The following is a 25,182-nucleotide window of genomic DNA, read 5'->3' on the forward strand; positions in this document are numbered from 1 at the left end:
GTTTACTTAACAGTACTGGGCAGTTTAAAGCAACAGAAAATTATGAAGTGCCTGGTTGGCTCAGTTGGTAGAACATGTGACTCTCCATCTCAGGATTGTGAGTTCAAGCCCCATGTTGGGTGTAGGGATTGCTTAAAGATTTTTTTTAATCTTAGAAAAAAAACCCAGAAATTTATTGTTTCACACTTGTGGAGTCCAGAAGTTGGAAATCAAGGTGTTAATGGAGCTGTATGACCTCTCAAATCCACAGGGAATCCTTCCTGTCTCTTCCTCACTTCTTGTAGTTTGTTGGCAATCTCTGGCATTCATTGGCTTGTAGATGCCACAGTCCCATCCTCCATCCAATCCACAGAATTTTCCCTGTGTCTCTGTTTTCATATAGTCATCTTCTTGTAAGGGAACAAGTCATTTGGATTAGGGGCCCACCCCACTGCAGCATGACCTCATCTCTGTAGTGGACCTATTTCCAAATAAGGTCCCACTCTGAGCATCTAAGCTTAGGACTTCAACATCTTTTTTGAGAAACAGTTCAACCGATAATAGTACTGTAAGACATAATTAATTGATAACTACAGGCATTAGTAATCCAGATCCTCATATTATGTCATCACAATGATCTATCTCCCTCCTTTTCCCTCTCCCTCTCTTTCTCTCTGTCTCTAAGAGTGACCACAAAATTCCCAAGGCTGGCTCTCATTGGACCAATTTACTTCTCAGAACCAATCGCTATGGCCCGGGGGAGAGTGGAACAATGCTGAACACCCAAGCTGAGACTACGTGTCCACCCCCAGTTTGGGGTTAAGGGGGTGGCAAGCCTCACACAAACCAGGTAGACTGCAAGTCAGGGGCTGGTGAGTTCCCAGTGGAAAGTCAAGGACTGTTATCAGAGAAAAGACCAACAGAGGAAGAACTGGCAGGAAGTGCTGAGGTCTACCACGCCAGCCTGGGGCTGACGATGTAGGGATGGGGGTGTACAGTCCAGTGGCCCAGTACTCAGTCCCAAGAAATCACAGCCTCAGCTATGGGGCACCCCGTGGATACAGTACCCACACCTGCAAACAGCCACATCCCAGCATGGTCCCCCCAGTCTCCCTGAACTGTCCCAATTCCCCTCAGATCTCACTGAAATGAAAAGCCATTCTCTGAGGGTTAGAAGCTCATTCTGCTAGTTTAAATCACCCAATTCCTTCTCCCTCTCCAGAAGCCTGTACTTACTGCTCCATCACTGGTAATGACAGTGAACATTTCTGCAATCTCAGTTTTTATTGCAAAGTGATTGAAGACCAGTGAGAATAAGTTATGCTGCTGAAACTAAGGAAATCCCGCCAAGCAAGTGGTGGGTGGATAGGAAGTCTTATGGCAGCAGCATATATTTTCTCCCCCAAGGAACCTACTGAAAATAAGAAGCTATCACCACCATGTTTCAGACAAAGGCTATAGAAAATGTAAGCTGTGATATTATAATTTAACAATTTTAAATCTAGTCAAATAGATATGGATCAGAGGTGAAAGGGGGATGCTCGTAAGGAGATGATGGTGGAGGATAATAACAGTGAGGTCCTCTCTGCTCTTCATTTCCTCCTTTCTTGGAAGGACACTCGATGGTAGGCTCAAGGTCCCTATCAGTCAGAAATTAAGCTTCTCCCAATTCCAGAACCCCGCCAGAACAACTCCAAAATCAGAACCACCACTTGTAACCATGTAGACGGTGTACAGCACAATTCTGGGAAGAACTGTTTTCATGAATGCTATGTGGGTGGTGCCCCTGGAGGTGGGCAGGGCACAATTTGCACAAATGATCAGTTACTTACATTCTATCCCAAAATCAACCTATAAGAGGTAAAAAGTCCTCATAGATGTCGTAACCAGTCATGAATCCACCTCTCCTTCTGCCTGAAACAAGAGCAAAAGAAGCATGGCCAAATGTATTTAGATGATCTTTAAGACTAGAGCAGGGTTCTCAATGTCCCACCACTGACATTTTAGGCCAAATCATTCTTTGTCTTTGGGGGGCTGTCTTGTGTGTTGTAGAATGTTTAGAAGCATGCTTGGCTTCTACTCACTAGATGCTAGCAACATCCCTCCCCTCTCCCAGTTGTGACAACCGAAAATGTCTCCAAGACATTGCAAATGTTCCTTGGGGGGCAAAATCACCCCCTACTTGAGAACCCTTGAACTAGAGGTATAATACACAAATCACATATAAATCAGAGGGCCAAAGGTCACCCATGTGACACTCTATCCAGTGGAAAAAAAAAATAGAGTCTGAAAGAGGTAAGAGAGGTAGGGAAAGGAAAAGGAAATTAAATCCCTGCTGCTGGTTAACAGTACAAGCCCAGCAGATGTTGTTGGAAACCTAGTTAGAAGATGTAAACCTTTTAATCAGCTCCCATCCTTCTCCCCCAGAAACCACTCTCCACTGAAAAAGTCCTGGAAGTCAACAAAGCCCCAAACACAGATGAAACAAAGAAAACCACAGATAGAGACAGAAAAGACATGTTTCCAACACTAATCATTTCCACAAGGAACGAAAAGTGGAGAAATAAGAAAATATTTCTTATTATTAAGAAAATAAATAAGAAAAGAAAATAATTGAAAATAAGGAAGGCTGGAAAACCAGGGTATTCCCTAACTTTTCAGTACACTAATTTCTAAAGTTAGTGTAGAAAAAAACAGAGAAAATTGCACAAGGAACCCCCTATACCCATCACCGAACTGTAAGAATTTTTCCACATTTTGCCAATCCTGTTCCATTGTCTCCACTCAATGGACTTTTCTTTCTTCTTTTCTGCCTGCCTGCCTTTCTTTCTGGAAACTTTTTTTTTTTTAATGTTTATTTTTTGAGAGAGAGAGAGAGAGAGAGTGAGAGCATGCTCAAGTTGGGGAGGGGCAAAGGGGCAAAGGGAGAGGAGGACAAAGGATCTGAAGCGGGCTCTGCACTGACAGCAGTGAGCCCCATGCGGGGCTCAAACTCATAAACCATGAGATCATGACCTGAGCTGAAGTTCGATGCTCAAGTGACTGAGCCACCCAGGCACATCATGGAACCTTTTTTTTTTTTTAAGTTTATTTATTTATTTTGAGATGGAGCATGAACGATGGAGGGGGGCAGAGAGGGAGGGAGAGAAGAGAATCCCAAGCAGTTTCGGCACTGTCAGCACAGAGCCCAATGCAGGTTATGTGAGATCATGACCCAAGCTGAAGTCAGACACCTAACCGACTGAGCCACCCAGGTGTCCCCTTTCTGGAACCTTGTAAAGCAAATTCCAGACATTATGCCATGTCATCTATACCACATCAGTGTAAATTTCTAACCAAAGAATTTGATTTGGTTTTGTTTTTATATAACCTCCACACCATAATTAACATGAAGAAACTAGGACTCTTCCAGGAAGAGAAAAGATCTAATTGCCACCTTAGAGATTCTCCTATTAGTGCTTCTCAAATTTGAATATGTATATGAATCACCTGGGGATCTGGTTAAAATGCCGATTCCAGTTCAAAGGATCTGAAGTGGGGCCATTCCAAGAAGCTCCCAAGTAATGCTGATGCTTCAGGTCTATGGATTACACATGAGAACGTGTCAGCCCAAAACACCACAGCAACTGAGAAAAAAAATCATGACTGCTCTGGATTCCAAGGTCTTGAGTGAGAAAAGCTAGAACCACTTGAGGGTAAAAGCACAGGTGTATTAGTTTCCTATGGCTGCTGTAACAAAGTACCATAAGCTGGGTGGCTTAAAGCAACTGAAAGTCCAGAGACCAGAAGCCCAAAATAAAGTATCAGTGGGCCATGCTCCCTCCAGAGGTTCAAGGGGAGAATCCTTCCTTCCCACTTTGTCTTCTAGTGGCTACCAACATTCCTTGATTTGTAGCCACATCATTCCAATATCTGCCTCCATGATCATGTTGTCTCCTTTCTCCTTTTCCATCTGAGTCCTCTCCTCTTCTGCCTCTTGTAAGGATATTTATCTTTGGATTTAAAGTCAACATGGATAATCCAGGATCATCTCATGTCAAAATCCTTAATTACAACTATGAAGACCTAGTTTCCAAATAAGGCAACATTCACAGGTTCTGAGAATAAGAATATGGACATATAAATGGGGGGGGGGGGGGGGGGGGGGTGCCAGTGGGCACCATTCAGTCCACTATAGTGGTAAGAGGAGAAAATAAAGTGAGGAAAAAAAAATACAGCGGAGAGATCCCATTTCCGTGACAGTGGCTAGTAAGGCAGGTCAAGGGTAGAACTGTGTGTTAACAGAGTTTCCAGATGGAACTCAAGAAGCCGTCTACTTCCAGCTACTCAAAGAGAGAACGTTTCTGCTTTTGACAGCAGATAAAGGAAGAGGTATAGAGTGTGAAAGACCATTCTCTGTTGGCCTAGTTCCTAAGGAATTGTGCCTCTGCCTTAGGGCCATTCTCAAGTCTTGTTCAAGGATAAAATGATTTATTGATGACCATAATTAAAAAGCAATGTCAAAAAGAAGCAGCATCAGCATTTTTCATTCGCACTTACACATGAGCAAGAGTGGTTTAGTAAAATGGGCATGCTAGGGTTTTATATTCTCTGTCCAGACAAGGGCTGCCATCATGAGTGCTAGTGTTGGGGACAAGCCTCAGTTCTATAGCAGGAATTGATAAGGTTTTAAATTTTGATTGGTTCACCTGTTCTCATTTCAAGTACTTTTGTTATGGGTCCAGTGTATTATCAATGGGTGGTACCCTGGGTGTGCACACTTGGGTGAGTGTGGTTTTCAACATCAGTGGAGGCTGCTTTCCCATCAGTGTCTTGGCTGTGGTTCTGAATGAGCTTGTTAGCTTGAGAATGGAATATTGGGTGGATTTAAGGTGGTGAGTTGACCTGATTTGGCAACCATTCTTCCTGACTTCATACTAGCTGGTTAACAAGACATTTTCTTCTTTGGTTTTGGGAATGTGAACTTAATGAATCACAAATCGGGAGGAAAATGAAGATATGCTTATAGTTTATATGGTAGATTAGTTTAAAGGAATTAGTGAATAACACAAGCAGTTTCTCAGCATTAAAGTGTGTCTACACCCAGATGGACTATCTGTAAATATACACTGTTCCACCTGAAAATTAGTAGATAGGAACAGAGCAAATGTTTGGGGTGGGGGGAGAGGAATGCCCTTATTGAGTTATTAAGTTATGGCATGGTTTATTTTAATCCCACTAAAATATCTTTTTTCCCAAATTGACTTTGGATTAAATCAGGTTCTGCTTCCTACTTGTTCAGAGCATACCTGGCCATCTGCAAATGGGGCAGAAGTAAGAGGGAGTTTTTTCAATTAAACTCAACAAACATTTGTTGAATGCCTACTAAGGGTAAAGCCCTATGCTTTGTGCCAGGTTGATACCAAAATAAATGAGCACAGCCCTACTCTTAGGAAGCTTTTAAACTAATGGAGAAAACATATTTAGAGGTAATCACCTGAAATTCAAGAGGAAATGAGATGAATGCTGAATGCAAAGTATAAGCAGGATGGAATGGCATTAATGCCATGTGTGCCCAGTTCCAATGACACTCCCTGACAGCCAACGGCAATACTGCACAGATACCCATTTCTTGTATGATCTGAAGGCCCATGAAGGTTTGAGCCTTGGCAGATCTAGTATAGGTCTAAAGTCTACGTCTGGTCTAGTCCTGATCTTAGGAGTGGTTTTCATCCATCACAAGCCAAGGAATAGCCTAAAACACTGGCAAAAACTGAAAAAATTACAGCTTCTAGAGCAGGGCTTCTGCTCTAGAACAATAAGCCAGTCACAACAATTTTGTTGTTTGTTATTGTTCACAACAATAAGCCTGTCGTGAACCATCTCGACCATTTTGTCATTATAATCAAAAAAGGAAAGATTTTCAGCAGTCTTACCGGGTAGATGCCTGACCCTATCTTAGTTCAAACTATGGAACTAAACTCTCAAGCCATCTAACAATGGCCAAAATAGTGATCTGTCCACAACAACAGAACAGAACAACAGTGCTCACTTCTTTCCCAAGGCATATCATGTAAGTTTAGGTCATTAACAAATAAGAAGTAGGCAAACTTGAGCTACCTAATCCTTGAAGGGAGGTAACTGACGATGGTTACAACTCGAGCAGGGTATTATAAAACCACCACTATCTACTTTTGCCCAAGCAGTGAACTGCTTAGTTTTAATAGTTAAAAATCATGGCAAATACAGCTGACACTTGAACAACATGGGGGTTAGTAGTGGTGAACCCACACACAGTCAAAAGCCCACATAGAACTTTTGAATCCCCCAAAATTTAAAAACTAATAACCTAATATTTACCAGAAGCCTTACTGATAACTTAGTAAATTAGCACATATTTTATATGTTATATGTATTATAATCTATATTCTCACAACAAAAGAAAATGTTGTTAAGAAGGTCATAAGGAGGGGCGCCTGGGTGGCTCAGTCGGCTAAGCGTCCGACTTCAGCTCAGGTAACGATCTCGCGGTCCGTGAGTTCGAGCCCTGCGTCAGGCTCTGTGCTGACAGCTCAGAGCCTGGAGCCTGTTTCAGATTCTGTGTCTCCCTCTCTCTGACCCTCCCCTGTTCATGCTCTGTCTCTCCCTGTCTCAAAAATAAATAAAAACGTTAAAAAAAATTTTTAAGAAGGTCATAAGGAAGAGAAAATACATTTATAGTACTGTACTGTATTTGTCAAAAACAATCTGGCATGTAAATGGACCTGCACAATGCAAGCCCATGTTGCTCAAGGATGGACTGCATTTACTCTCACCTGCCACCAGGCTCCAGTGTCACCTCCTCTGTGCAGCCTTCCCTGATACCCTCTTTTCTGTGTTCCCACTGCACTTTGTTCAGCATCTATTGGAGCACTGATCTCCAGCTATGTCAGTAAAATACAGAAATCCTTTCACACTAGCTCAAGGGAGAGGACCACCTTGCAAGACTCTAACAGGCAAACTTGGGCAGGGAACCAAATGAGGGATAATTAGGAAAAATGGAAAATGGAGTTAGAGAAACCAGATCCCACTTTTCTGGCTCTCAGAAACCCAGTGGTCCCTATTTTTTTTTATTTTTTTCAACATAATTCATTGTCAGGTTGGCTAACATACAGTGTGTACAGTGTGCTCTTGGTTTTTGGGGATAGATTCTCATGATTCACTACTTACATACAACACCCAGTGCTCATCCCAACAAGTGCCCTCCTCAATGCCCATCCCCTATTTACCCCTCTCCCCTGCCCCCCCATCAACCCTATCCAAAATCTGTAAAGAACTTACCAAATTCAACACCTGAAAAACAAATCACCCAGTGAAGAAATGGGCAGAAGACATGAATAGACACTTTTCCAAAGAAGACATCCAGAAACCCAGTGCTCCTTCTAATCAGCCCCAGGAACTCTCTTATCTCTACTTCTCTCACTCACAACCAGCTTTCTCTTTTTGCTCATGACCTATCATGGTAGGCTACTGGGAGCCCACCACCAGCTGATTAGTTACTGCATCTCTTGGTTTAAGTCTTGAGAGAGAATTGGGTTTCTCGCCAGCCAAATGAATGTAGGGAGGAGACATCACATGGTACAAATATGGTACCTAGACCTGCCTCTCGGCAGGGCCTGTAAGTTGGGGAATCCTAAGACTGAGTGACTGTGAGCATTGCAGGCACCCCCAGAACATGCTCTCTTATTAACTCTCTCCCCTGGTCCCTAGATTATGAACACCATGGGACAATGGAGGATAGTACTTGGGTCAAAATGTTTGAAGGGGAGGGTTTGGATCAAATGCTGGATTTGATGTTTCTCTAAATTCACCTTGCAAGTATTTGAGAAATAAATAAATGTCAGTCTCTGAGAATCAAGAGAAAGGAGTCAAATCTAGCTGGGTTCGTTCCCACACCTGAAATGCTCGGCTGGGAGAATTTACCTGCATCTTGCCATAACTGGTATGGTGTGGGAGTATGCATTGTACCCTGATTAAAGCATAATTAGCAAGCAGCAGGATTAACGCTCTCTGAGAGAGCTCATCCTACTTCCTGTTTAACTTGCATAATTACCCACATCACAGACACTGAAATGACATGGATAATAGACTCTCAGAATGGATAAAGCCAGAGAGGACCTTGGAAATCATTAATCCTCTCATTTTATGAAGGTGGAAAATGAACCCCAAGGGAAGAACAAGTGCTTTCAAGAGCCAAGACCAAACCCAGGTGTCCCACTCCTGAAAGCAGCCCCGCTTCTGTAGCATCATACTGCAGTGAGGGCAGCATCACCCAACCCAAGTGAAACCAGTTCCTTTGCAGCTACTGGAACTCCAGGCATGGCTAACACTGTTGCCTTCACGCAGCTTTCCCAGCCCAGTCCCTGATTGTCTCCAGAGTACAAAATGCAATTTTAGTAAAACTGATTGCTGCTCCCTACAACTGTTCATTTCTTAGCTTTCCCCCCACCTCCCCATCTTGTTCTGCCCACATTCCAGAACAGGGCCTTAACCATGATAAAGAGGCTTGAGCAGCAGGAAGGAGGAACCGAAGGGGCAATGGAAATTCCTGCTGGGTCATTAGTGGTCCCCAGCCACTGGCTGGATTTAGAACATACCTTTAAGTGTCAGGGTGGAAATAACACAAACACCATGGAGACAGTTCCCTTTTTGCAATTACTGGGACTAGCCATGCCACAAAATGGAAGGGTCATGCTCCCTGAACTCATTTTAGATTAGTTGTTTGAAACTTGGGTAACATCTCTTTGAGGGGAAAAGGGATTCTATGATGGGTTCCCAGGCTAGTCTATTTAACTGATACTTTAATTGACCTCTTGGTCCCAGAGCCTGGAAACCAGAATCATTAAGGTCCAGGGAGGGGAAGTTTCCATGTCCATGGTGTCCTTTGCTTCCTCCTATCCCTCCTCCAAATCCTCCCAATGTCTCTGAGCCCCCAAGCTTCCCCAGATACTGGAATACTCCAGGTTTTGACAGCTGCCAGCCTTCCCTTTGGTCTCTTAGGGAAGCTGCTATCAACCCAGATTTTGGAGTAATGGGTAATCTGCTAGAACTAATCCACATACATGTGTGAATGACTAACAGTCCCTGAACCAGTGGCTCTGACATGTCAGTTGGCTAAGAAAATGCAAACTCGCAGACCCAACCCTAGATGTGTGGATTGAGCAAGGGCTAGATTGGAGAACAGAGAATTTGTGTTTTTTAACAGTAGTTCAACTGATTCTAATGTTGGTGGTATAGATACCATGGATAAATACTGGAACAGGTGAAGTGGCAGGCATTTATAATTCCATGGTGATTTGCTCTTTACTGGGCAGGAAGAGTCACACAGAACAGAATCCAGGATTTGCAGGTAAAAAAGATAAAGACAAAAGCAAGCTACTACCTGGGTGAATTATCTCTGTGCTTCCATTTCATCTGCTGTGATATGACATGGCTCAACCATGAGAAAACTTGGACACTACAACAAGGAGAGGATTTGTTGTAGATTTCAAAAAAGGAAAAGTTCTTGTCCATTTGGCCCCCACCTACCCATAACAAAGTACCCTCACTTGTGGTATTCAACCCCCCTCGTGACATACAGTATCACGGGGAGATTAAAAGCCCAGGTTGTAATGCTCAACACCTTAAGTCATTCAGTAAATGCACAGCAAACCCATTGAGATACCCCTGCACATCCACTCGGTTGACCATAATCAAAAAAAAGGAAGAAACAAGTATTGGTGAGGATGCAGAGAATTCGGAACTCCTGGACATCGCTAGTGGATATGTAAAATTGTACAGCCACTATGGAAAATGGTTTGGCAATTCCTCAAAAAGTTAAACATAGAGACACCATATGACCCACCAATTCTACTCTGAAGTATATACCCAAAAGAATTGAAAGCAGGGACTCAAACAGATACTTATACATGAATGTTCATAGCAGCATTGTTCGCAGTAGCCAAACAACCTAGAAACAACCTAAATGTCCACTAATAGATGGATAAACACATTCTGGTCTATTCATACAACAGAATATTATTCAGCCATTAAAAGGAATGAAGTACAGATATATGCTACAACATGGATGAACCCGGAAAACATGAGACTAAGTAAAAGAAACCAGACACAAAAAGTCACATATTGTGAGATTTCATTTCTATGAAATGTCCAGAATACCTAAATTTATGGAGACAGAAAGCAGATTAACGGCCAGTAGCAGGTAGGGGAATGGAGAACTGGGGAGTGACTGCTAATGGGTACAGTCTCCTTTTGCAGTGATGAAAATACCTTGGGACTAGAAAGAGGTGATTATTGCACAACATTGTGACTATAATAAGTGCCACTGAATTGTACACTTTAAAATGTTAATGGTTATTTTTATGTTTTGCAAATTTTACCTACTAAAAAAAAAGCGGGGTGTAACCAAACCTCCTAGGTTCAAAGCCCAGTACTGCTACATGATCTTGAGCAAACTCTGTGCCTGATTCCTGTAAAGGGGAAAATCTCTAAAGGCAGGACAATAAATATGTGCCATGATTTCATCACACAAACCCTACCCACTATTATTCAGGCAAACCAAGGCCAGGCAGGTTAGGGGCTTGTTCAAGTTCACATAACAGGTTCAGAAGTTAACTCAGAGCTGGTACCCAGCTCTTTTTGGACTCTAAGTTCATGCTCTTCCCCTGTTGACCATCCAATTTGATCCCTCACCAGGAACCTTGATACCAAGACCCCAGTCCCTGACAGCAGTGCAACTTTTTTCCAGTGATTCCAAGCATGGTGTACCTACAAGGCAGAAATGATAAAGCAACAAGTATTTTTGCTTCTTCCCAGCTGAAAGCCTTGGCCATCCTAAGAGGACTTTAGCCACCAGCAGCTTGGCAACAACTGAGCCAGTGGAGAATTTTCCCCTCTTGATTCCCGTGACAATCAAGTTCTAGTCACAGAATGTCCTGTCTTGATTTACCCTGGAAATAGGAGAAATCATCACTATCTTATTGCAATCAGTAGGGTCACCCAGAGGAATCTCTTCCAGAATGTGGGGGAGTGGACACTCAGCTGTTCCCTGGGTCTTTTGGTTAAGTCTTTAGACTACTCCCCAGTATGCACTCTCCTTTTCCCCAGTACAGTGTAAGATCACAGGTACTTTCTATATCTGGTTCAATTCTTATGTTTTCAAGAATAATCTAGCTTACTCACATTCCCCAAAATCCACTTTCCTTCTTTAAGTAGAGAGAAATAAGTCTATACCCATCTATGTCTAGAAATCTTTCTTGATTCCATTGTTTTCCTCAAACAGCACAGCCAATGGGAGTCCTAGGAAAAACCCTGGGATATTTGCCAAGAATTGGGCCCACTGGATATTCAATATTGAATCAGACCATCACAAGCAGAAGATAAGGAATATCACCCCACAGGATATATCCAAATCCCAGGCTCTTGCCTTCTGGACACAGAGTAACCTAAGTAACCTGGCCTCCCTAAGCCTTCCCTCCTCACACATCAGTTTCCACAGCCCACCCCAGCTTCCTCCAGGACAGCAGATCCAATCTGGCAGGTGTGAGATTCTATTAGCCCTTTCATTATGGCTACCAATGTTTGCACCTCCAGAAAACCAAATCTAAAGCCCCAGGGTGGCCACCCAGAGTGACAGTCCCCCAGAAGAAGTAGGCCAACCAGAAGGATATTGGAGGAGGTCTTAAGATCACTTTGACACCGCTGGCAGTATCCATTCATAGAACTTATCAGTACCTTCCCTCCTTCATTCCCAAGGTCGCTGGATTGAAGATCATGGAGTCATTCACAACATGATGTTTAACACAGAGACACACTGGAAGTACTCCTTCAAGACCACACAGAATAAGACTGAATGGTGGGACAATGGTGTTCTCCCCCTCTGGATCACAGCCCAGAGACAGGTACTTTCAGAAACCCTGGGTTGGCTTCCAGGGACATTGCATCACATTCCTAAGCATGTGGGACGGGGGTTAGAAGCTATGACCTCGAGTAAGTGACTTAACTTCTCTAAGCATGTTTCCCTAAATGTGTAATGGGAATAATGATGATGTGCTTATTTAATAGATTTTACATAAGTATTAATTGAAATATGCATTTAGCCATTATTGATGGATAAGTCTCTACAAGGGCAGAGTCTGGCTTAATCACAATTGTACCTCCAGGGCTCACCATAGGGCTCTGTCACATTTTTTTAACCCAGTAGCACTTTCATAAATGTCTGTTTATACACTTGTCTCAGACTTAAGCATAAAAGCCCTTAGGAATGAAGTTGACCATTTAATGAATCTTCAGACCACGGAAAGTTCTTAAGAGAACATTCACTTGAAAGGATTCTGGTAGCCATTTATTATTGCTTCAAAAAGGCAGAAATCAGAACTCTGTGTTTAAGACCTAGCCCAAAACCTTTTGTCAGCTTTGTGTTTTCTTAATAAGCTTCCACAGTCATCACTTCAGAGTAGGACCTCCTCCTTGTCTTCCCCAAGACACCAATCTTTGCTCCAAAGATCCCCTTGGCACTGGCGCTTCACCTCTATGCTCCAAGGTACACTGGGTGTGTCATGTTGCAAGATGGTGCCATTGCAGCTCAGAATGCAGGCTGTGGACTTGGACACCTGGAGCAGGATCCAGCCAGCTCCACCCTTCTCCAGCTGCATGACCTTGGGCAACAACCTCCTCTGGGTGTGTGATTTGCCCCACCCATAAAATGAAAACTGTCAGAGTCCCTGCTTCTTAAGCCCATTGGGAGGGTGAACTGAGATAATGCACATGTCTTGAAAACTAAATGTTCAAAAACTATTAGTCATTAAAGGAAGCTGAATCATCTTAGCACTTCAGCTGGTCACTACAGCTCTAAACCAGAACTAACCAAAGGAACTTTCTTTGATTATGGACATGTTCTACTGTGTACTTTCCAAAATGGAAGCCACCAGCCATGTGTGCTTATTGAGCCCTTGAAATGTGGCTAGTGAGACTGAGGAACCAACTTTTTAACTGCATTTGATTTTAATTAATTTCTACTTAAATCTAAATACCACATGTGGCTAAGGGCTGCCATATTGGACAATGTAGCTTCTAGATGAATCACAGGGAGTTGTCAATGACTCTACCCTAGCTTCATTTTTCCCCCTAACTGTTGGGCTCTAGATTCCTTCCTCTTCTGTCACATTTTTTAAAAGTTTTTTAACATTTATTTAGTGTTCAGAAACAAGAGAGACAGCATGAGCATGGGAGGGGCAGAGAGAAGGGGAGACACAGAATCCGAAGCAGGCTCCAGGCTCTGAGCTACCAGCACAGAGCCCGACGCAGGGCTTGAACTCACAAACTGCGAGATAATGACCTGAGCTGAAGTCAGACGCTTAACCAACTGAGCCACCCAGGCGCCCCTTCTGTCACATTTTTTAACTTTGAGGCAGAGACCACCATGCAAATAAATTCTGTCCTTCCAAGAAAATAAGATTCATAACACTACATGTCTAATACTGATTTAAGTGCTTTACATTTATTAATTTATAACAGCTCTTAGGTGGGTGCTACAATTATGTCCACTTAACAGATGAGTAAACTGTTAAACAGAGCAGTGCCATAACTTCTTAAAGTCACAAAGCTTGCAAAAGGCAAAGCTGAGATTTGAATTCACTCAGGGTTCAGCAACTCTTAACTCTTAACCATAACAGAATATTATTTCCTTGGCCAAAACATTTAGTCATGGATCTGATAGTGAATCTTACTGCTAGGGAGATCTGGGCAGTCTTCATTAATTCACTATTCAACTTGCTATGATATTTGTTCATTGGCATGAGGGTTCTTGTAGCATTCTTTCCTGTAGTTTTTCTTATTCACAGTTCTTGTCTCATTGCCATTTATTTTCAGGACTTTGTTTCCTTCTGCTCAACTCATAATCAGAGTGTTCTTCCTCTTTGCTGAATTCATAAGTGGTTATGCAGAAAAAGATCTGGTTCAGGGCCAGGCGACTGAAAACACGCCATTCATTTAGCAAGTGAAAGTCAAGTTGGTGCATCTCTCATTCTACCACTGATATCTCCTGCCATGGGACAGAGCCATTGCCCAGCAGCCTGCAGAGATAGCAGGAAAACCACTGCATTCAAGGCAGACCTGTGGCCCCAGGTCAGCTTCCCAGTAACAGGATTCCAACTGGCCCTAAATGTCATTCAGGAACCCATATGTTTTGCCAGGCAGGGCTATGGGGGGGGGGGGTGGCCTGGCCTGTATCCATCACTGGGAAAATCCATCGTTCTCCTGAGTCTCTTCCAGGCAGGCTTTGTGGAGATTGATGCATTCACCTTTAATAGGACTAAAATGTTTTCCTTCCATGACACTAACGCTGCCAGAGTTCATCAAGATACACAAGCATTGACATGCCTTACACATGATGCCTAAAAGATGGGATTCCTGGCCACCTTTGCGTCCATTAATCATGGTCCATGAGCATATCCACACTCCAGCAGGACTTCACTAATGGTCAGGGTATGAACAGAGAAGCTCCATTTAGAGCAAGCTCATATTTTAAATGAACATACCTGATAACTGAACATGATTAATGGCTGAGGTGGTTCACCATGTTCAGAAGTCCTAATCCTCAGAGAAAGGCAGACAGCCATGACTGTAAGATCCAAGAGAACCATAAAAACCTAGGGGCACGTTTCACCTCTCTATGGAGGAGCTATAGAGTGTATTAAGGAGTGAAATGGCAGAGGATGATCCGAGTGAGATCCCCATGGCTGCCAAGAGTCTGTATCAGGACCATGGTAGGCTATTACCAGGAGGGGATTCAGAGAGACCATGGGGAGTTTAGCTATGGTTTTCAATGTAAGCCAAGTCTCCTAGACAATAGCTTCCAAACTTGGAAGAGCTGTGAGCAAGATGGTGCCAGGTACTTCTGCCTAGAGTGTTAATAACAGAATAATTCATCCCAATATTGGCCCAAACCATGTTTTTATAATGCATCATAAAGGCTCTAAGAATAATAATCTGACCTCCAAAAGGGTGTGGGATGGGGAGAAAATAGAATCTTGGCCGTCTGGCTCCTTCTGTTCAGTGACTCCTCTGGAGCACAGAAAACCAATGAAAACGCTCAGACTTCTGAATTTCACATACATACAGTCCATCTCTTTCCACCCAGTCACTCCCTAGAAGGAGGAACTAACTCCTTTCCCTAAACCACACACACTTCCCACCAAAGCACAACCATGATAAAATGTTCAAGGGCCTTCCTAAAACATGTGCACCTTGTGACATTCACTCTGTCACTTAAAGGAAGAAATAAAACAAAATACAAAACCAAACTGAAACTTCTGCTCTAATGATTTGTTCTGAAGAGTTTGGTGGGATCTGTACAAGGATTTTTCCCATAGTAAGTACCAACTCTTGTTTTAAAAAAGCAACTTAAGAATAATAGCCACATTGATGCAAAACTACACTAAGGGAGAATAATGAACCTAATAAAACCAGCGATTTTCCAATTGCTATTGCTACTGGAAACACTGATTATGCTAATTAAAGGGTAGAATAGTAAATACCCACTCTTTTGCATCCAATTAAGTGCTCAGATTATTTCTCAGAAGTATTTGTTGAAAATAGCACTTTTGATTATCACGGGTCCCAAATAAACAGAGTCGTGTGTGTGTGTGTTTGTATGTGTGTGTGTGTGTGTGTGTGCACACACTCAAATACACATTTATCTCTGGAGCTCTTTTCATGGAGTAGTGTAACTCTTAATATTCCTATGGGACCAAGTAAAAAAAAAATCATACAGCTTGGGATATCTTTAAAGAAAGTGTATGTTGAGAACGCAGCACAAGAAAACAATTTCAAGTTGGGAACATGTGAGATTTAACACACAAACATCAAGAACACAAATGGATGGGCAAGGCTGCCTAAGTCCCTCATAAAGTCAATGTCAGCTTATTCTAGATAATAAAATAGCCAAACTATGTTGTACAAAACGTTGAAAGTTTTATCCTTCCAGCCAATTCCATACTTCAGAGCAAAGTCAATTTATATGTAAGTTAAACAAAGTACCATCGCTAAAAACTGAGAATTATGAGTAATGCCAATCAGAAATGCAATAAATAAATATTAGAGGATTTGCAAGTTAAAGCAACCATATAAATTCTATTATCAGAAATGAAAATGTGTTGCCTGAAGAGATTACAAATAAGATGCTAGAACCCAAAAAAGGAAGAGCTTCTGTAACTATTTCCATAAGTTAATCAGGAGTGAGAATAGGATGGGTTTTGCACCGACTAAAGGAGATGCAATTCATACATTCATTCAACATGCGTTTAACCAACAATTACCACCTACACTGAACCAGGCCTATTCTAGGTCCCAGGAAAAGAGTGGTCAACAAAATCAACATGGCCCCTGATCTCCTGGAACTCCCATTCTAAGGGAGGGAAATAGATAGTAAACAAGTAAACAAAGTAAGATAATTTCAGACTGAGTAAAGTGTTTTATAGAAAATAAAACTAAATCACAGAAAATGAATGCTGGAGGGCAGAGGGCACAATATTTCACCTATAACTATGGATAGCAGAGCTTCTGGAGCCTTGCGAAGAATTTAGTATTAAGAATTCTGCCTTTTTTTTTTTTTTTAAGTAGGCTGCACACCCAGCATGGAGGGAGTCCAATGCAGGCCTTGATCTTATGACCCTGAGATCAAGACCTGAGCTGAGATCAAGAGTCAGACACTTAACTGACTAAGCCACCCAGGCACACCTTAAGACTTCTGTCTTACTTCAAATTTCCTAAAAGTAGAGCTTGAGGCAGGGGTTTAGTGCATGTGAGGCATTGAGGGAGAGTTCTCAGGAGATGGGAGTAAGGGAAACTGACAGGGCAGGGTTTGAAAGATAAATGGTCCCCAAAGTTGGATACCAGCTTCAGCATGATCCCACAGGGAGCTCTGGCGCATGAATTACACCCCCATGTTATCCCAGCCTGAAGCAAGTAAGCTGGTCTTTTGTCCTCCCATTAGTCAATTCCTGGCCATAGGTAGCTGGGAGTGAAGGAGCAGTATGGAACAACTTTCCAGGTGAGGCAAGATTTGGCCACTTGGCTAAAGGTAATTTTCCAGAACATGGAGCAGCTGAAGTGAATGTGAGTTCACTGGCCCAGTAAGGGGATCTGGGTAGAAAAACAACAGCATCTCCTACAACTTCCAAATTGCTTTCTTGTTTCTCTCTCTTAAACAGTATATAGGAAGTTTTCATTACTCTCTATTTATACTCTTCTGTTCATTTGTTAATCAAACAGCCACAACCCAGGTGCCATTATCCCCAAAGTCTTCCTGGTCATTTATTCTCCATACCAAATCAGCACAGTTACACCAATCTTGGTTCTACTAAAACCAATAAATCTTTTGTGTTTTTCAAAACATTCAAACCTTGGGTGACACAGCAAGTGCCACAATACAGCCTTCAAGTTAATAGCTTTGCTGAGGCAAAGGAAAATACTTGCTCCCCAAATACACAAGTCATTCATTCATTGAACCAAAAATCTATTGAGCCCCTACTATGTGCCATGTCCTGGTTGAGTAGATGCTTTCCAACAACAGGACTTATTTAGTGAGATGTGTTCATCTTGTTGTGAACTCATTAAAGAGCATATATAATTTTTTTTTCCTAACAATTTTCCCAAACTTTGTCAACAGCCACCTTTCTACTGGGGAGATCACTTAAGAATATTTCATAACTTTGCAATCACATGCGTTGTTAAAACAATATATTGAATTATTTCTGGTTCAAAGCTTTCCTCAGCCCTTACTTCTCCTCCCCAGAAGTCCCAAGATCAAATCTCATTGGCTCTGACTGGGACATGGGCCCACGTCTGAACCAACTGCTGTGGCCAATGGATACAGTGTCCTCTAACTGGCCAGGCCACAGCCACATCCCACTTCTGGAGCCTGATGTGGAACCAATACATCCCAAACCAGCCATGAAGCAAGGGCAGAGAGGAGAGCCTCTAGGGGAAGTCAGCGCTCTCTGAACCAGCAGAAGGATATTGGGTGCTAGGCAGGCAAACTGTCCACTATACAATTCAGCGAAGGCTTTATGGTGATTTGCTATACCTGGAGGCAAAGAAAAGACTGCCTAGCACATGCCAAAACACAATACCCAACACTTTACCTTAAAGTTATCTGGCTTAATCCTCACAAAAATACCATCAACTTTTTGGCATTTTACATATAGAAACCCTGAAGCATAAGAAGTTAAAGAACACACTCACCATCAGCAACTTTTTCCTCCATTCCAAGGGACTTTTTTTTTTTCATTTTGCCATCTCTAAAGTTGGAGTGCATCTTAAAATCAGTGGAGTGTCATGGTTTAACTGGCAGCATTTTTCTTCCAGTAGCACATAAAATAATAACATGTCTTGCAACTAACAGTGTTTTAGATTTGATGAGATCCTGGTGAAGCCATGAAGCCTGGTGAAGCCAACCCCATCTGACTCCAAAGCTCCAAAGGGACTAGGGCAGAGATGTCAACAAGTCAGGCTTTGCTTATTTTATAAAAGATATAAGATACAGCCCTGATAGAATTTTCTTCTTGTACTTGCAGGGGAGGAAGACAGCATCATTCCACTATCCTGGGGGAGGTGCAAAGTACAAAGGGGAGGCTGTCCAGCGGTCCCTGGTGGAGTCTTACACTCACCCAGACAGCAATGAGACAGAGTGGAGGGAGAACATCGATATTGTCATGAACTGGTTCACTAAGGAAGACTTTGATTTTGTGACTCTGTACTATGGAGAGCCAGATAACGTGGGTCACAAATTTGGGCCTGAGACGGAGAACAGAAGGGTGATGATTCAGCAAATTGACAGAACCATCGGGTACCTGGTGGAAGCCATTAAGAGGCACAGCTTGACCAAGCACCTCAATGTCATCATCACATCAGACCATGGCATGACCACAGTAAAAAAGAGGCCCAATGTCACTGAGATCCTCTTGACAAACTACATCAAGTTCAAGGACTTGGTCAAGTTTGATATTGTGGACTATGGTGGCTTTGGGATGATCCTGCCCAAACCAGGGAAAGAGGAAGCTGTTTACCAAGCACTGAAGAATGCACATCCTCACCTCAATGTGTACAAGAAGGAGGAATTCCCAGAACGCTTCCATTTTGCTAAACACAAGCGGGTGCTGCCAATTGTGATGTACGCTGACTCTGGTTATAACATCAATGGGGTGAGTCGATTCTAAAATGAATGAAGTCATCTTGGATCTGGGAGACAGCCTCTAGAGAGAAACGATTCTGAAAAAAAATTAAAACAAGTTGTAACCCATTGTTAGTTCTAAGTGTTCCCCACCCTCACCCCATGTCTCACCCAACCAACCCTGTCCCATGTTACTGCTATGCAGTTATAATGACAAACATCCCCGACCAAAGCTCTGTCCAGCACTGTACTAAAAATTTAACATGAGTTGTTTCATTTTTGTCTTCCCATCAACCCAAAGATAGATACTCTTATCTCCCTTGTTTTATTTAATAAGGAATAAGCCAAAGATAGAGAGAAGTGATTCAGGATTAGAAGTAAGTATAAGGTTAATGTTTGAATCCAAGCCTGTGTGCTTGCTTGATCATTATGCACAGATCACCAGTAGATTCACCAAAAATAACCATGTGCTGGTTCCCCTTTACACATATCAAGGAGAAGGAGGAGGGGAAGGGGAAGGAGAGGGACAGGGAGGTAGAGGGAGAAGGAGAGGGAGGGAGAGAGGAAGGAGGAGGGTGATGGGAAGGAGAAAGAGAAGGAGGAGGAGGAGGAGGAGGAGGAGAGGGAGAGGAGAAGAAGGAGAAGCCCTGTTCATACACACACACACACACACACACACACACACACATTATACACAAATGGTCACAACAGCATTATTCATAAAAATCAAAAAGTGAAAACAAACCAATTGCCCATCAACTGATGAATGAATAAACAAAATATGATATAACCATACAATGGAATATTATGTTGCCATTAAAAGGAACAAGGTACTGATACATGCTACAACTTGAATGAACCTTGAGAACACTATATTTACTGAAAGAAAGTAGATACGAAAGACTTTGTATGATTCTATTTAAATGAAATGTTCAGCACAAGCAAATCTATAGAAACAGAACACAGATTGGTGATTGTCGGATGGGGAAGGGGGAGAGATGTTGGGAAGAAATGGGGAGTGACTCCTGAAGGGTACAGGGTTTCTTTTTGGGGTGATGAAAATTGATTGTGGTGATAGTTGCACACCTCTGTGAAACAAAATTTAAAATCATTGAATTGTACACTTTAAATGGGTACATTATATGCTAATTATACAAATTATATCTCAAGAAAGCAGTTATGAAAAAATAAGCAAGCCTAAAGAAGAAAATACCAAAATCAACACTAATTGTGAGATAGATTTAAGGTGGTCTGGTTTTTGTTAACTATCAACCAATAATTCATGGCAGAACAAAATGTAAGTGATGTTTAAACACTGCATGACAGAAGACCATCCCAGAAATAGTTTGAAGAAGACTTGTCCTAGGCTATGGACATGAGCCAAACATTATATTTGCAATCTGTTCAGAGTATAATAGGTATAGGAAAATTCATAAGGTTATTGTTTAGCGTTGGTGGAAATAGTCACAGTAAAATGCAACAGTTACTTGATATTTTGCAATCCCTCACATGACCCAGAACACTGAGGATGCATGCCCAAAGCTAAGTTCTTGCCAAGGAGAAATTCCATAGCCACTGGCCTCTTTCTAAACCTGGTTCATGATGTAACAAGTTGAGAGTGATGTGAAGGAATTTAATGCAATAGTCACATTCCCAACATAACCAACCAGGTTTGAGGGAATAGGGAAACTTCTGAACCGACCATTAGAAAATCCTTTGGGTCTCAGTGCCTCTCACGGAGTACACTTCTCAGATCCCCATCCACCTGCCTGACTTAATGTGAAGTGGGTGTTAGTCTTCTCTCTTCAGGATTAAGGAACTTGCAAAGCACAGGAGGCTATCACCAGAGGCACTATGTTTCAGCTTATTATTGTCAGTATTACCTTCTTGCTGTGTCTAATGGGTATACTTTCTTTATTCTCTTTCTTAAAGATCTTTCATTCCTTGCTCTTCCCTTTGGCACTGCAGAGCAGTGTCCTTCCTTGTCATTTAAATTTTCAAAGGTTTCATGGATCTGACAAGCATGACAATAACTAAGGGACAGTTTTCTTTCAGGGGATTGGAGCCTAAAATGGCTTTTTTATTATTATTATTTTTCAGCAACTAATAATATATTTCAACAAAGGAGATCATGGCTTTGATAATGTCTACATGGACATGAAGACCATATTCAGAGCTTTTGGGCCAGATTTCAAAAAGAATCACCTAGCTGAGCCTTTTGACAGCATCCACATCTACCCACTCATGTGTAAGCTCCTGGGGGTTACCCCTGAACCCCATAACGGCTCCCTGGCAGTCACCCAGGAAATGCTTGTGCAACATGAGCACAATGAGCAGCAGCCAGGTGAGATACAAGAGCAACCACCAGAAAACTGGCAGTCTGATCTATTCTGTCCTGAGATACAAACGAATGAAAAAGAGGTTGGGCGGGGGAGTGAGGGGGCCACTGGTAGAATCGAGCAGAATAATCCTGTTTGTCCAACAGCTTCAGCATCTGCAGGGCAAGATAGCAGCAGCTCTTAAACAGGTAGCAAAGGAAACAGGGAATCCCTCCACGTGCTGGTGACATTTCATACAGTGCCTCTGGGGCCAAAGGAAGGCTCTCCGTAGACAGTCAAGCAATAATCCTTCTGATCCTTAGAAATCACATGCAATCTGCCCCCTGATGTCCCTTGTAGTACAGAAAAGCAGTCTTCCTTCAGCAACTCAGCCTTTGCTAGTGCCTGGAAGAAAGCTGCTCACAGTGGAGGAAACCTTACCATTCCACTCATTGCTGAAAAAAGAAGGAAGGAGGTGTTTCTGTAAATGGGGTTGCTAATTCTTAAGACTTCAAAACCTTAAACCTGGGTGATATAAAGGAAGAATGGTATAGTCTCTAAGAATGCAGTTGTTTGCAACCAGTGGCCAGCTTTTCTTCTGCCAGGAGAGACTTAGATGCTGCTCAGTGATTTATCACACTTAAAGCAACTACATTCAATCAAAACAGAGTATAAAGGACACGCTTTTCCCTTCTTCTAAGCCACTGCACACGATTTTCTTGTGAACTTACAGGATGCAGGCCATTTTGTAGGAATCTACTTAAATGAATGACCAACTCAGGAAATTATTGGGATTTTTTTTTAAGTTTTAGAGTTTTGCTATAACTATTTGGCCCCTACCCCCGTCTCATAGCCCATTGGGAACCTGGGGTAAGGTGTCTGACTGCTGTCAGTTATTGATAAGCAGGATGTCCCACCAACTGATTTTCAGCAAATTGGCTTTTAGCAAATTGGTCACTTGGCAAAGTGGTCATTAGGCAAATGGGTCATTTGGCGAATAGGTCATTTAGTAAATCGCCTTTCAACGACTTGCCCTATGAGGTTTCTCTACAGTGAACACTTTCTTGGGTTAAATGTACATTTCATTTCCATAATTAATATTCACCAGAGCTTGGATGAAAAACTTCCCAGAGACCCAGGAGCAGCGAGAACAGCCTCTTAATAATCAGACAATTAAAAAACCATCTTATATTTTATCAGGAGCAGAGACACAGAAGACATTCCCTCTCCAGAAGATAGCGTTTGGCCTCGGGATTGTGACAGGAGTTCTTGCAGTTCTGTGTGTTGCTAGTGTGACATACACAGTCATTCGTCGGAAAAAGAAGTGAGTATTCTTTGGGTTTCCCAGGGTTTATCAGTGTACATTATAATAATCCACTTCAACCATTTCCTGCATGCCAGAGGGGGTCCAGCACTTTGAGAACCCAGCAACCAGAGCCAGGTTCATGACTTGTAAAGTGAGCAGTCACTCAAGGCCCAGGGCTCAAAAGAGCCCTCAACTTGGTTTAATAATCTACTAGTCTGTCACCATTTCAGAATTCTTGATTTTTTATTTATTTTATTTGAGAGAGAGGGAGAGAGATAGACAGAGAGTCCCAAGCAGGCTCCATGTTCAGCACAGAGCCCAATTCAGGGCTCATTCTCACAATCCTGGGATCATGACCTGAGCCAGAATCAAAAGTCAGAAGCTCAACTGACTAAACCACCCAGGCGCCCCAGAATTCTTGATTTTTTTTAACAAAGACCCTGCATTTTCATTTTGTACTGGGCCTCCAAAATTAAATACCAGTTGCATTAGTTTTCCACAGCTGCCATAACAAAGTACAACAACGTACCTGGCTTAAAAGAACAGGTACTTATTGTCTCACAGACCTGGAGGGGAAAGTCCAAAATTAAGATGTTAGAAGGTCAAAGCTGCCTCCGAAATTTGTATGGGAGAATCCTTCCTTGCCTCTCTAGCTTCTGGTAGTTGCTGGCAATCATTCGTATTCCTTGGTTTATAGATGCATCATTCCAGTCTCTGCCTCCATCATCACATGGCCATCTTCGCCGTGTGTCTCTGCCTTTACAGAGTGTGTTCTCTTCTCTGGTGTCCATGACACCACTCATGGGATTTAGGGCCCTCTGTACTCCAGGATTACCTCACCTTAATTATATCTGCAAAGAGTCTATTTCCAAATAAGGTCACCAATACCATAAGGTCCTAAGTACCAGGGGTCAGGACTTCCAACATATTCTCTGGAGGGACACAATCCAACCCATAACACTGGTTCTGCCACCAACTAAAGCAGTACAGAGCCCTGGTGCGCCTCTTTCTATATCTCAATAGTTATATCATTAGACTGAGCCTCCCATATTCCTTATTATACCCAACCCTGACCATTCTTCTGCTTTAACATAGCTCCTGTCTCAATAGAATGGAGGCCTCCTGAACACTATAAACAGCCTAAGGGAAGTCAGAACTTTACTTAACCTTAACTCCATTACAAAGCCCACATTTAATGTAATTTATATTTGAACTATAAAAATTTCCTAGAAGTTGAAACATGACCTATAAAGGTCTCTATGCCCTGAAGCAACGTTTTAAAAAGAAATCAATTGGCCCTTTTCTACAGAAACCATCAGCTATAGGAGAGCTAAAGGAAAAACTTCAATGTACTGATTGAACTGCCATGCCCACAGCATAATTTCTAAAAGGCAACCATTCTGTACGGTTAAAATATATTAGATGGGGGTTGTTGTTGACGTTGTTGCTGTTGTCGTTAAAAACCTCCAATCCAGAAGTTGAATCTTTAATATAGCATGTGCACATACACATCCCCTCTCGCCACTGGCAGGACCATGGGATGGGTCCTAATGCTTCTCTCCATATCAACACTCCCCAGAAGTTTTACTTTTTGTGGTACCTAATCTTCATTTACACCTGAACACACACCTGTGAGGCCCCTGGGATGTTAACAATCCCTTCACTGTCTTAATTCTTCCAGATTCAGATCTGAGATATGTGACCTTATGAACTCTGTCCCTCCCTAGAGCCCACACACCAAAATAAAGGTTTCTTCTGTGCGCAAGTCAGTGTCATAGACCACTCCGGGTCCTGTCCCAAACTACATCCCCATCTGGCATTAGGAAAGGCTAAAACAGCCTAGATTTATTAATATCTTAGTATAACGTCATACAGTATTACTTATTATGGCACTGACTGTACATGCCCTTTTGCTCCTCAGAAGAAACGCAATTAATAGCTACTTTGTGTGTTAACAAAATAAGCCTAGTATTTATGAGTTTGACCCTTTCCCATTGGTTTTCATTGTCTACTGCAGGCAGAGAGCTGATCAAAAGAGCAAAAGTGGACCAATCGGCCTGGCCCAGTTCTGAAGCATCATTCCCTTAAGACCAAGCCTTGGCCCTGGTTAAGGCTCATCATATCTCAGATGATTCTACCTCAGGATACCGTGAGGAAGAGGATTCCTGCAACATCAGACCCGGAAACCATTAATTCCGTGTAAAAACACAGCAATAACCACGGCCGACCCTCTTGATTTAAATCAACAGTGTGGAGAGAATAAGACAAACCGTTCCTGTGTCAGATCCTGTGCTCACTTGGTACTGGTGGAAGAACAACAGATATGAGAATAAATGCATTCCATTAGAATTAATTCTTCTCTCTTGTTCTCTTAGCTGAGCAGGGCTCAG

At 42.4% G+C, this 25,182-nt stretch overlaps 1 protein-coding gene across 1 annotated transcript; it reads left to right on the plus strand.

Annotated features, from left to right (window-relative positions):
• Positions 1-678: 678 nt before the first annotated feature.
• On the plus strand, positions 679-25,002 carry LOC102969137 (ectonucleotide pyrophosphatase/phosphodiesterase family member 7-like). The gene is made up of 6 exons (XM_042971756.1): positions 679-829; positions 11,752-11,897; positions 18,573-19,199; positions 21,269-21,512; positions 22,687-22,810; positions 24,810-25,002. The coding sequence occupies exons 2-6, from the start codon at positions 11,787-11,789 to the stop codon at positions 24,862-24,864; spliced, it is 1,161 nt and encodes a 386-aa protein (XP_042827690.1). The 5' UTR covers positions 679-829; positions 11,752-11,786; the 3' UTR covers positions 24,865-25,002.
• Positions 25,003-25,182: the final 180 nt, after the last annotated feature.

This window comes from Panthera tigris, chromosome E3 (assembly GCF_018350195.1).
Source record: "Panthera tigris isolate Pti1 chromosome E3, P.tigris_Pti1_mat1.1, whole genome shotgun sequence".
Classification (NCBI taxonomy): domain Eukaryota; kingdom Metazoa; phylum Chordata; class Mammalia; order Carnivora; family Felidae; genus Panthera; species Panthera tigris.

What these genes read in the sequence shown, in the direction of transcription:
- LOC102969137 (XM_042971756.1), top strand. Translation starts at nt 11,787, where the DNA reads ATGATGTTTAACACAGAGACACACTGGAAGTACTCCTTCAAGACCACA. An exon ending in CTGGTTATAACATCAATGGG is followed by an intron (nt 19,200 to 21,268) that starts GTGAGTCGATTC and finishes ATTATTTTTCAG; the next exon opens with CAACTAATAATATATTTCAA. An exon ending in GCACAATGAGCAGCAGCCAG is followed by an intron (nt 21,513 to 22,686) that starts GTGAGATACAAG and finishes ATATTTTATCAG; the next exon opens with GAGCAGAGACACAGAAGACA.